At 38.3% G+C, this 12372-nt stretch overlaps 1 protein-coding gene across 1 annotated transcript in view; it reads left to right on the forward strand.

Annotated features, from left to right (window-relative positions):
- Positions 1-12372, forward strand: part of Tnip3 (TNFAIP3 interacting protein 3) — a 77807-nt gene that overhangs the window by 11159 nt on the left and 54276 nt on the right. Inside the window, exon 7 of the mRNA XM_041630733.1 lies at positions 3132-3248. Within this exon, the coding sequence (XP_041486667.1) occupies positions 3132-3248 (117 nt within the window). The remainder of the gene's footprint in view (positions 1-3131; positions 3249-12372) is intronic.

Below are 12372 nucleotides of genomic sequence, written 5' to 3' on the forward strand. Positions count from 1 at the left end.
TGCCTCAGGTTCAAGGCCAGCCTGTTCTCCATAGCTCGCTCCAGGCCAGGCAGGTGTATCTCTAAGGAAAAAAATAACTTGATAATTTGGTACCTAGAAACATAAAACCTCATTAAGAAAAAATAATTTAACAAAAGTCATATCTTTACTCAAATATAACCTTTCCAAAGAATATTTTTCTTTACATCTCAATTAAAATTATATGCCCTCATTCCAGATACAATCTTTGATTTCTTTCTTGGCATTTATTATTGCTACCCAGTACATAATAATGTACATTTATCATTTATCATCTCGTCTCTATTGATCCACTATTGATTGTGAGCTCCTTGAGTTAGGTTTGGGCATAGTAGGAACCCTGGTGGCCACAGTAAATACAGTGTGTGGCCATAGGGCATATAAGGGCTTATAACTATGTCTTGCTTCTTTTTAAGTAGAAGTAAAATAAAGTTTTAGGTTAAAAACATAAAACATATTATATAGTCGTTATTCACATAGCAAAGTAGCTATAAAATACAGTTTTCCTATGCATCCTCATGATGAAAAGGCTTGATAGAAACCAGCCAGCATGTAGCCCTGACTTTTTCTGCTTTAGTCACTGAAGTTTCCTGAGTGTCTAGTACAGGGCCTTTGTCACACAAAGTTCTTAAATGTTCACTGAGTGATGAAAGGGTGAATAGATTAGTAAGTACACAACATATGCAACGATCGGTTTTTGACCTGAGAATTATCATTTAACAGGCATCACATTACCATAATGCATAATTTATTGCTTATGATTAATTGTGATGAATATGAAAGAATGCTTAAAACCTCAAGAGACTTCATCCCACGCTGCTCAACTGAAACTGTCCCTTAAAAGCTTAGATATAAAGTGATGATTTCTGAGATTTTTCTTACTCATTTAGCACATTTATTAGTATCTAATCAGATACACATTATTAATATTGCAGTTATTGCTATTGGACTTAAATTGCTTGTTTATTTTTATTTATATGTGTGTGCCTGCCTGTTTTTATGTGCTCCATGTGTTTGAGCCCTCAGATTCCAGAAGAAGCACTAGATTTCCTGAAGCTAGAGTTAGAGAATAGGGAGTAGCATGGTGTGAGTGCTAGCAACTGAGCCCCAGGGCTCCTAAGTGTCAGATGTTTGGATTTTGTGATGAATGCTTTTCTTTCCCTTTTTTTACTATTATAATAAATATGGAGATATTTGAGTATTCCCCAGAGCATGAATAAGTCAACCTTTAGCTTCTTTCTAACTCACTCACTCAGAAGAGACACAAGGTTAAGAATGAAAACTTCAGGAAGAGACAGTTACACAAGTAATTAAATGAGCTTTTCAAATGTGTGCCTGAACTCAACTCAGTTCATCTGCTTGGAAGAAAATACCCCAGGATTTTGCTAATATCAAGTTCTTACAGAAATGTTAGATACTTAGCCAGAGTGAGATTTGAGACTAGTCAGCTAACGCCATCCTGTGCAAAATTGACCTGTCTGCCACCTAATGATTTTGGGAATGCAGCGGTCGATCATTTGACTAAATGTATCAGAACCGGTAGTGAAAATGACTAATCTAGAAGAGGTTCAAGGAAGTTGGAAAGTACCAACAAATGTTGATTCAACTCACGTTTCATGCATGACTCATTTTAAAATTTCCTGAATAGCATTGCGGAGTAAACCAGGAAATTAAAATAAGGTATCTGCAGAAGTCGTCCAGTTGTGGGTCCTAGACATGGCATTGACACATTTGATCATTGCCATTCATTTGTGAAACCCTCTCTGAATCCTCTCTACTGTCATTTACACAGCATAAAATTATGTCCAGCTCTCCTTATATTTCCTAGAATTATGAAGCTTGTGCATGTCACAAAAGGATCAAGTGCCACTTCTGGTTCACACTTGTAAGGATTCCTAACACCATTGTAAATAAATTAGTAAATTAAGACAAAACCCAACATTTTTTAGTCAACTTTGTTCTTTATCTAAGTTCCCCCTGGAGGAAGAAAAAAATAAATTGTTTCTCCTGAAAAGTTCTAATATGTACATTCTATCAGGCTAGGTGGTATGTGTAGTTCTAAGATATACTGTTAGGGAATTCCCAGTTCAGGACAACAAGCTGGCTTTTCCTGCCTGCTTTATGACCATACTGTGTAGTGGTGGAGAGAGTACTCTGCCGCTAAGATCATCCATTAACCTCACTTAAGTTCAATAAGCTGTGCAGTAGTAGACCTCTGAGATGAACCCTTTCTATGCCTGGAGTACTCACTTGACTAACTAATAAGCTGTCAAAATGTGGTACTGAGGACACTCATGGATGAGAGTGTCTGTCACAACAGCATCATTTTTATGAAATTCATCATGAAATGTAAGTCTCTAAACAAGAGTTAATATCCTTGCATAATCTAAGTATGAGCACTACAGGTTTGTGATAAAGGATGAGAAGTTACCAGCAAAAGCAAGTTTCTCTTTGCCTCCTTATTCCATGACAAAATCATAAAGTTATAGCACATACCATCCCACACAGTCATGAGTAAATAAATGCTTTGATTAATCATAAATATGGTTGGCTAGGCCAAGGAATAGAGTGCTTGAAAATGTCATAACAGAAGAGAAATGCAGCAGGGCCTAGAGGCAGTGACTATACAGTTGGCCACATGATATGGATTGCCTTGGAGACATGGTGTGGTTAAACAGCAGTGTCCTTGCATCCCTCATTAGACCTGCGGATTGGGAAGCTCTGGAGACTGCCCAGGGAGGCTATGTCTGCTCTCTCTGATGCCCCCAAATAGAAAGATTACAGAGATAGAAAATATACTGGAGGGAAACGGAGACTCTGCAGAAGACTCTTGCTCTTTTCTTTCCTTAGCTGGGTGACAGGAAGGCCAACACAGTAATCCCCTTTAACATAGTGGAGGTTGAATAACACTCACATCATCACGTGGAAGACAGAGATTTGGAAAGTATGCACATATGCAGAAAATTAAAAGGAAAAAAAAAGCTAGCCAGCCTTGTAGGGAGCATTAAAAATAAATGCTTCTTCTTGTACTGGAGGGGGTTGTACCAATTATGAAATAATTGCTAAGATCATTGTAAACCTCCTGTCAACAGTAGGCTTCATTTTTACCACAGGCTCTTCAGGATGCCTTGACAATCAGGAGCCCTTCGCTTTCTGAGGGCTCCAGGAAGTGTACAGGCAGGTGCAGCCATGCCAAGATGAGAACAAAGGAGGAAAGTCACAAGCACCAGGTGAGAGGCAGAGGCGGGAAGTGGAGTGATCTGGGGAGAGCACAGGGCTCCCTGTTCACGTTCCTTTGGACAGGTCTGCCTGTCTTTCGATTAAAACAGTAGGAAGGATTTTCTTATTTAGTTAGAGTGATTCAATTTTAAAACCAAATATGAAAAATGGAGATGGGTTTTTTTTTCAGCCCCACTATTCATAGATGAATTCATAAAAGAGGAAATTGAACTTTAGATGGGTTAAGGGGCTTCACCCAAGATCACTCAGTCAAGAGAGTGGCAAGTGCATTATGCTGGTGTGAGATTCTGTCAGCAGTGAGTCTTGAGAGTCTCATGTAGATATAGAGTATTTCTACAACACTTTAAACTCTGGCCCTTTTCAGAGAATGGTAGCAGTTAGGGCCATTCTACTGTAGCTGCTGGCCTCTGGTTGGCTGAGCAGTAAGTGTACACATTTGCTTTTTTTTTTAATTTAGTGCCATTTATTTATTTATATGTGGATATGCAAACATATATGATGGTTTGTGTGTAAATCAGAAAAAGCTGGCTTTCTCCTTCCACTGTGCATTGAATTCAGGTCTTCAGACTTAGAGACAGACTTCTTTTCCACTGCTGAGTCCTTCTGCAGGTCGCAGTAAGTGTAGCTTGAGAAAGAATTCTCCCCACAGATGGACTCACTGGCAATCAGGCTAGCTCAGCTCCTCCCATCTTTGGGTAGATGATCAACAGTTTGCTGACAGATATCAGTTTCATCCATCCACTACCTCAGCCTCTCTCCAGCTCACCAAGTGAACTTTGTGCGGAAATAGAGGATCTGCAAATTAAACTGTAAAGTTCCATCTTTTCTCCCACTGCAAGGAGAAGTATCTGGGTAAGTAGTTTAGTTTGGGTTTGATGCAGACAGTGACAGGTATACAATGGTTCATAACAGCAAAGAGGAAAGCAAAGCCCATCTACTGTGTTTGGATGGCTCTATTACTAATGACCCTAATTTACATTTTAACCATTTAGTTCCTAACTGAACAGCTCTAATGGACACATCACTAAGTGCCACATGAAATGCGTGTGGTGTGTGGAATTATGTGGCTTCACTTAGGAGCTATTGCTAGTTAGCTCTGTTTTAGAACTTGAAATACTGTTCAGACATTAAAGCCCTTCCTTCATGGATATGGTTAACTTACTCCACCACAGCAGTGCATGACTTTGGCCAGTGGTCCACGATGAACGATGGAACAAAATAATAAGTAAAGACAAATTTTAAAATTATTTGTGCTGCTTTACTTTTGAGCTCCTAATGTGTGTTCAAAAATAAAGATTTGTAAACTGGCTCTTCTAACAGCCAAAGATAAAATTATAATCATAGGTATCTCTATATCCACCATGGAGGATTATTCATGAACAGAGACTAAGAAAGCTTTAGTCTGGAAAAGCACAGATAGTATTTTTTTAAAAAAATAATTAAAATGCCTGAAAGGAAAAATAAGCTCTCATTCCCTGTTAGACAGACTGATTTCTTGGGTATAGAACAATGAACCATTGCCAAACACATGTGTGTTCTTTTTTATTTTATTTTATTTTTTAACCTCAAGCCCTTTAGAATTCTAGGGATTGTCACTCGGTATTTTAAGAGGTTATTACTGGGGATGAAATAATTTCCATACATTCTTATAAGGAGATAAAAACTACTAGAAATTCCTTTCAACTTAAGTGTATTAAAGAATTACCCATGACACTGGGTCCCAGAGGCTATTTAAGAAATAAGAGTTCTTCTGGTCTTTTTCTTATAATATTTATCTTGGTAGATTTGAGAGTTTAACTACATACTATGCAAATACAGGCAAATTGTTCTGAAGCCCTTTTCTTTCAAGAGTTGTGCTGGAATGTGTCTGCCTTCCAAGATACACATATTTTTAAATGCACATGAATAGAGAAATCCCAGGATTTCTTCGGTGGGTTTCCAGAGTTAATGGAACTGGTACACTTTCAAAAAAGCGGGTTTCATGAAGTGTGTATTAAATAAGAAAGTTATGTGTAATAAAATATATAAAGAGTAGACTCAGGAAACAATTGTGATGAGTAAATACTGATGTTAATTAAAGAAAATGTAGTTAATGTCACCTTTTAAATAATTTTGAAGTTAACATAATGTAAAGGATTTCATTATATTTTCATAAATATATCTATGCCTGTGGCTCCTTTGCTTATCTTCTGCTTCCTGATATTCTTCCTCCTCAGATATGCTCCTCCTCTCAGATTCTCCCCTCTTCTCAGATGTTCCCCTCCTATCAGATTCTCCCCTCATCCCAGATGCTCCCCTCCTCTTAGATGCTCCACTCCTCTCAGATGCTCCTCTCCTCCTCTCATGTTCCATGTATTCATTCAATATGCTTTCTACTTTCATGCTTTTTCACCTTAAGATTTCTTTCTCTCCTCTCATGACTTTCTATCTTAATATCTTCACACACACACACACACACACACACACACGCATGCACACACACACACACACACACACACACACACACCTTAAATAATGTGATTTATACTTAGAATAGCTAGAGCATTTTACTTGAAAGGCTTTGCCATGCCTTTTAGTCAGGAGGGAATTGGTGTGAGACCTGCTAAGATGGCCATTTTGCTTCAAAATGTTTAAGTCTTTTAAGAAAAGTTAAAAAGTTAATCATTCTTTCCTTCTTAATTCACAGTAGATTGTGAGTTAAATTTTGCTTTCTTGACGCTTTTTCCAGAACCGACATAAAATTCTCAATTTTACATGTGAGTTATTTTGGCAGAACCATTTCTAAGAAATTCAAAATTATTTTATGCAATAAAGAAAAATTAAGTTAAAGGGGATCAAAATATAATTAGATAATTTTATGAAAATCATTTATTCCTTCTAATAAGTAACAACAATGGCTGAAAAATTCTAAGTGTTCTTAGTGAACAAATTACTCTCTTATTTATTTCTTACATGCGAAGCTACTTTAATTCTTTTTGTTTGAGCACAAATTATTTTTTCCTTACATATTTTATTCCTATTATTTTAAATTCAGATTGATGATAACTCAGTGTTGAGGTCTGCTGATGTACTTCCTGTTACGGAGCTCTGGTCCAGTCAAGAACAAATATCCATCTATTTAACATTATGGAGAATGACCAACAAATAACTTTTGTTCCCATAACATTTGTAATTTTTTATTAATGTCAATAAAACAATCAGTTTTCTAAGTACAATATGGCATAATTTTGCTTATAAGCAAAGAAACAACAAATCAGATGTAATATTTTAAGTCTATCAGAATTTTTCTTTTTTTTTCTTTTTTTAAGAGAAAACACTCAAGTTTTAATAATGGCAAGCTTTACCTTGGAAAAAAAATAGGACAAAGCCAGTGGGGTTTGGTGTTGTGCCATCCAAACAAAGCAAGCCTGTGGCCTGTGGGTTTCATTTTTGACCTATGGACTTCTGATGTTTCATTGGCCAGAACTCCTGGGTGCCATTTATCTCTCAGGGGTCTTAGGCCTCCCAAAAGCAACTACAATTCCTCTTTTTTTTTTCTTCTTTTCCTTCTTACTTTTTTATTTATTTATTTTTTTTTTAGAATTTTTCTTTCAAGCTATGGCAGCCAAATACTTTTAAGGTTTCATTCATTGTTGTAAAATTATAATAGAATTTACAAAAAAGGTGCAGGAGATGATTTGGTCTTATTAAGTGTATTGACAAGGACATTTGGCCATAGTGTATCTGTGGTGATACAGAACATGGGATGTAGGATGTCAATGGTTTTGACTAAGAAATCAAAAGCCAGCTCCCTTTGGGTGTATCAGGTAGGAAGGATCCCAGGCTGTGACTTTGCAAGACAAAGTTGGGCCTTAAACAGTGTGAAGACATAAAGCAAAGCAGTGTAGCTCTGAACAACATAGCTGTCTGTGTCCCAGAGTCCTCATCTATCAGGTGGAGATCGTGCTGTCCTACAGAGAGACAGGGAGACGATGCTGACTGTACAGAAGATCACAGGGCAGCTGCTGTCCCACGTCAACACATACCATACTTTGCAAACATGCAGAGAGAGTCTCAATGGCAGGCTGACCAATTTCAATTTATTTAGCAAGTGGTGGAAGTGTCTATGTTTATATCCAACTACATTACCAAGAAAGAATGGTATGAACTGACAAATTTGTATAACACTTAAAGTTATTTGACTTTCTAACTTGCCTTTGGGAATTTCAAGATAGAATCAACATATCGCAGGAAGGGCAGTTCAGTTGGCATCATTGCCACCCTTGGACTTGCGAGTGAGCAGGTCACTCATAGCTGAGTCAAAATCAGTTTGGGAACTAATGATTTGAAATCTCCTGATAGATAACATCTTTTTCTGTATATAAACTCTTGTCAAATAGAGGGGGGAAAACTACAAAGCAAGCAACTAAAATGGGTATTTTGGCCCATACACAAGTCCTCTTGTCTTTAATCTACAAGTTTTTTTCCCCACATTTCTCGTGGTTCTAATCATGCAGTAGATGGTCCAGAACCATCCATGTTTTCACTATTTCTAAAAATGTCAGTGAATAGATAGTACTTAGGAATTGCAGAGGTCATGGAACCCTGTAACATGAGGGGCCTGCTGCTTGTTTGTGTTTCTGTCCTGCCCAATACACCACAACTGTTTAGCCCTAAAGAAAATCACACATAGGTCTCCATAAATTATAAGCTGATTGGCTCATTAGATCTAGCCTCTCATGTTGCTAATTCTCACATCTTGATTAACCAACCCATTTTTCTGATGTTAACCATGTGGCTCAGTACCTTTTCCAGCGAGGCAGATCACATCCTGCTGCTTCGGTGGTCTGGGCAGGAGTGGGAGGAATCAATTTCCTCCATCCCAGAATTCTCCTATTCTCATTGCATCATTTCTACTTCCTGTCTGGTTTTCCTGCCTATACTTTTTGCCTGGCCAATCAGTGTTTATTTATAACATGATTGACAGAATATAGACAATTCTCCTGCACCAGAACCCATGTGCCTCTCAGAGTATATCACAGGTACACAGGGTGTGTCAGAGTAGGTTCCAGCAAATACAGATCCCTTCACAAACTCACATGCACCTGAGAAATGCAGTTCTTAGGTGTTCTCAAGTATTCCAGATTTCCTTAATGATAGTGCCATTTTGTGCAAGACTTACTTCATGAGACATTTTTATCACACCTAAGTTCTTATTGACATTTATTGTTTTGAGCAAGTATTACAATAGATTAGACTAAACTTTCAAATGTAAACAAAGACTGGTTGTATATAGCAAGTGTCAGTGAGACTTCTAAATTTTACCTACTTGAAGTAAACTGATACTATTGCTCTCCCCAGATGTGTCTCTCAGCCTGTAACTGTGGCCTGGTTTTCCATCTGCAGATCCCATGAGTACCAAAAACTACAGAGCCGGTACAGCACCCATGGGAACATGCACTGAGTAAGATTTCCTCTTCCAGCATATGAGTTTATAGGAATGTCTGTTGGAGGAAATGTTATATATCTCTTAAATAAGAGCACCTCTTTTACCTAACCTCTTATTTGCAATCTTCCCCTGGTCCATGTCCACTATAATTAACCTTGAAACACTGAACCCATAAGACATAGGGATATGAGTAGATTAAGTAAAAGATACCAAATTGAACTCTAATTTTTTAAACAAACCTATTTATACAGGCCATTCTCAATTATCACATATGACACCACCCAAAGTACGTTTTTACATATAAGATGAACAAAGTAAATATAACCAAACCAAACCAAACAACTGTGATGTTCTCTTTGGTTATAAACTGGTATTGAATTACTCTTAATATTTGTAGGCACATGCAAAGGAGTTTTGAGCTTTCCAGTTAAAAGGGCTTTTTTGGAGTATTCAAGAAAAAGTAGCCCACTAAAATTCTCCGTTGCAGCTGTGTCTGCCAGGATAATTGAGTAATTACTTGTGAATGGAATTGATTTGGCCTGTTAACCTGAATGAGTCTCTTGATGTCCAGAGCACGCTTGCTGTCCTTCCACCCCTATGATCACTATTTGATTCTTCTCTGCTTTGCCAGCATGGGCAGAATCTTCATCCATGTGGAATGGTCATATATTTTCTGCATCTTGGAATGACCAGACAACTCTCCCTGCCCAAAAGTAACCATTGCAGTAGGAGCGGCAGGCTGTGTTCCCACCCAGCTCTTGCACGGCTAGCTTTACCCAAAATAATTACACAGAAACTGTATTCTTTTAAACACTGCTTGGCCCATTAGCTCTAGCCTCTTACTGGCTAACTCTCATATCTTGATTAACCCATTTCTAATAATCTGTGTAGCACCACGAGGTGGTGTCTTACTGGGAAGGATCTTAACCTGCATCCATCTTGAAGAGGAGAGCTATGACGACTGCCTGACTCGGCTTTCTTTCTCCCAGAATTCTGTTTTGTCTACTGCACCCACCTAAGGGCTGGTCTATCAAAGGCCAAGCAGTTTCTTTATTAATTAACCAATGAAAGCAGATGACATTCCCACATCAAACCATGACCCAACTCTGATACTGGAAGTAGGGTTTTCCTAGCAAAGCACTTAAATAAATGTTTTTCTCCCAGTTGCCTGGAACCTTTGTACTTTTGTGTGGAAAGCGTAACTAAAATCCTTCACTATGGGAGAAGATGAAGTCTATTCGATGGCAGAAGGGCACTGGAATTTAGTGATGTTTCCTTTAGGACCTGTGTCTTTCTCTGATGTGGCAAGTTGTTAGTTACATCTGCTCTCTGTCTTTGTTACTGGCCCTCCTGGTCGTCTATATTTACCATACACTTCTGGGCTTTTCAACCTCAGCCATCATTCTTTTAGAACCTTTCGTTCAAGGATGTAGAAGTAAATTAAGTTTGTGGGAAACATAAGGAAAAGGAGTTCTGCAGTTTGGGAAATTGGATAGTCTTGTGAAATACAAGGTACAAGAATAATTCAACTTTATGTAGGAATGGAGATGGTTGGGTGCTTCTGTCAAGCCTTCCTTAAAAGGAAGAAGGAAGAATTCATGTCCTATGGTGTAGTAAACTATCCATGTTGATTAGAAGAGGCAAGGAACTCCAGATCATAAAATTATCACCCCAAAAGGCCAATATTTGATGAAAGCAATGTAAAGGCTTACGTTTTAAGCAGTATTCTGTTGTATGAAATCAGTGTAACGAAGCCTGAAGGTGAGTTTTAAAAGAATAATTCATCATTCTTTATATCTAAGCCTGAATTAAATCGCATCTAATAATGTTGGTAAGATTACACTTTATTACCTCATTTTGGCAGCTCTCCTGGAATATAAAGCCATTACTTATCCTATGTGTTACTTGAGACATCTTAAAATAAAGGAGAATATAAAGAGATAGAGCTGATCTCATTTCCTCTTGTAGTTCTTTCATGGGCCAAAGCAGCCATGAGCCTGGGTGTCTGAGGGGTGAGGTGGGTTAGGCTTCGGTGAAGGCTGCCTTTCTTAGTAACTGAACTAAATAAACTATGGTAGGTGAGCTTTTCCACTGAGTTTTGTATTCTCTATTCACTACAGATTGCTGTTGTTGCCACCTTGTGAATTCTCCAAGCTGGCTAATTTTCCTTGCCTTATATTTAGTATAGAATTAAATAATTGAGCACAAGGCCTGCATTATCTGTGGGAGAATGGGGAAAAAAGGACATCATGTGAGTGTGAGCAGAAAATTATACCAACAGTATGGACGAGAAGAGATTGTGAATCTTCACTCCAAGAAGTTAAACGCAAAGACAGTGGCTTGGAACTTTCTTGACAGTTTAGGACAGTAAGTGGTGATACAACATCACCAAAAGAGAGTTGGGAAAGAAAGGGTTTGCTTGATTTATATATCCTGAATGACAGTCCATGAAGGGAAACCAAAGCAGGAGCTCAAACTGGAGAGGAACATGAAAGCAGGAGCTGATGCAGAGGCCATGGGTGAGTATTGCTTACTGGCTTGCTCCTCATGGCTTGCTCAGCATACTTTCTTATAAAACCCAGGACTACTATTCCAGGAGTGGCACCACCCACAATACATTAATTAAAATGGCCTACAGGCTTGCCTACAGTCAGATCTTAGGCAAGCATTTTCTGAATTGATGTTCCCTCCTCTTAGATGACTACAGCTTGTGTCAAGTTGATATAAAACTAGCTAACATAAAAAAGTATAACTTATTCAATGCTGCTGGCTTATTCCCTGAGAGCCAACACTTAAGTGTAAACTTAGGAGAAAATTTTAAGTGAGAATAAAAGTCTAATCTGTTCAGTGTAACTGCTGTATAATGTAGAGACTACCTTCTTTGAAGCCTCAGCGAAAGGGAAGCTTTGTCCTGCTTTGCCTACTGAACTGCTTGCTGATTTCCCAAGATATCTGTGGACTCTTTCACAATCCACTAGAAAATATTAAGTTTGTATTTTTTGTTCCTGGCTTTCTTATTACCTGCAAATGAAGGTATTAAAATAGTATTTATTGACAGCAATATGTTCTTTATTTGATTTGCTTGAGATTGTAAGATTTCAAAGATGTTTATACTTCTTCAGAGATCCAAACACATCATTTCAAGACAGGGAGAAGAACAGAGAGAGTAGGGAACAGAGAGGGGGTGGAGGAGGGGATGTTCTAGATATTGTCTCTTTCTATGATAAAACACTGACTGAAATCAACTCGGGGAGGAAAGGGTTTATTTGACTTACATGCCTGCATCACAGTTCATCATCGGAGGAAGCCATAGTAGGAGCATAAAGCAGGAACCTGAACACAGGAACTAAAGCTGAGACCCTTACTTACTGCTTACTCCCCATGGCTTGCACAGAGTAATTTCTTATACCAGGACCAACTGCCCATGGGTGGCACTGTGCACAGTAATATAGGTCCTCCCACATATATTGTTAATGCCCCATAAGCATGCATACAGATCATGCTGAAAGAAGCAATATGCCTCAGTTAGGTTCCCTCTTCCCCGGTGATCCTACTTTATGTCAAGTTGACAAAAATTAATCAAGACAGAGAGAGGCCGGAGGATGACATAAAGGAAAGAAAAGAAAAAAGAAAGCAAGAGAGGGAAGAGGGAAAGAAGGGAGGGGGGAGGAAGAAAGAGACAGAAA

This window comes from Microtus oregoni, unplaced genomic scaffold (genome assembly GCF_018167655.1).
Source record: "Microtus oregoni isolate MIOR12 unplaced genomic scaffold, Mior012 000002F_ref0000024, whole genome shotgun sequence".
Classification (NCBI taxonomy): Eukaryota; Metazoa; Chordata; class Mammalia; order Rodentia; family Cricetidae; genus Microtus; species Microtus oregoni.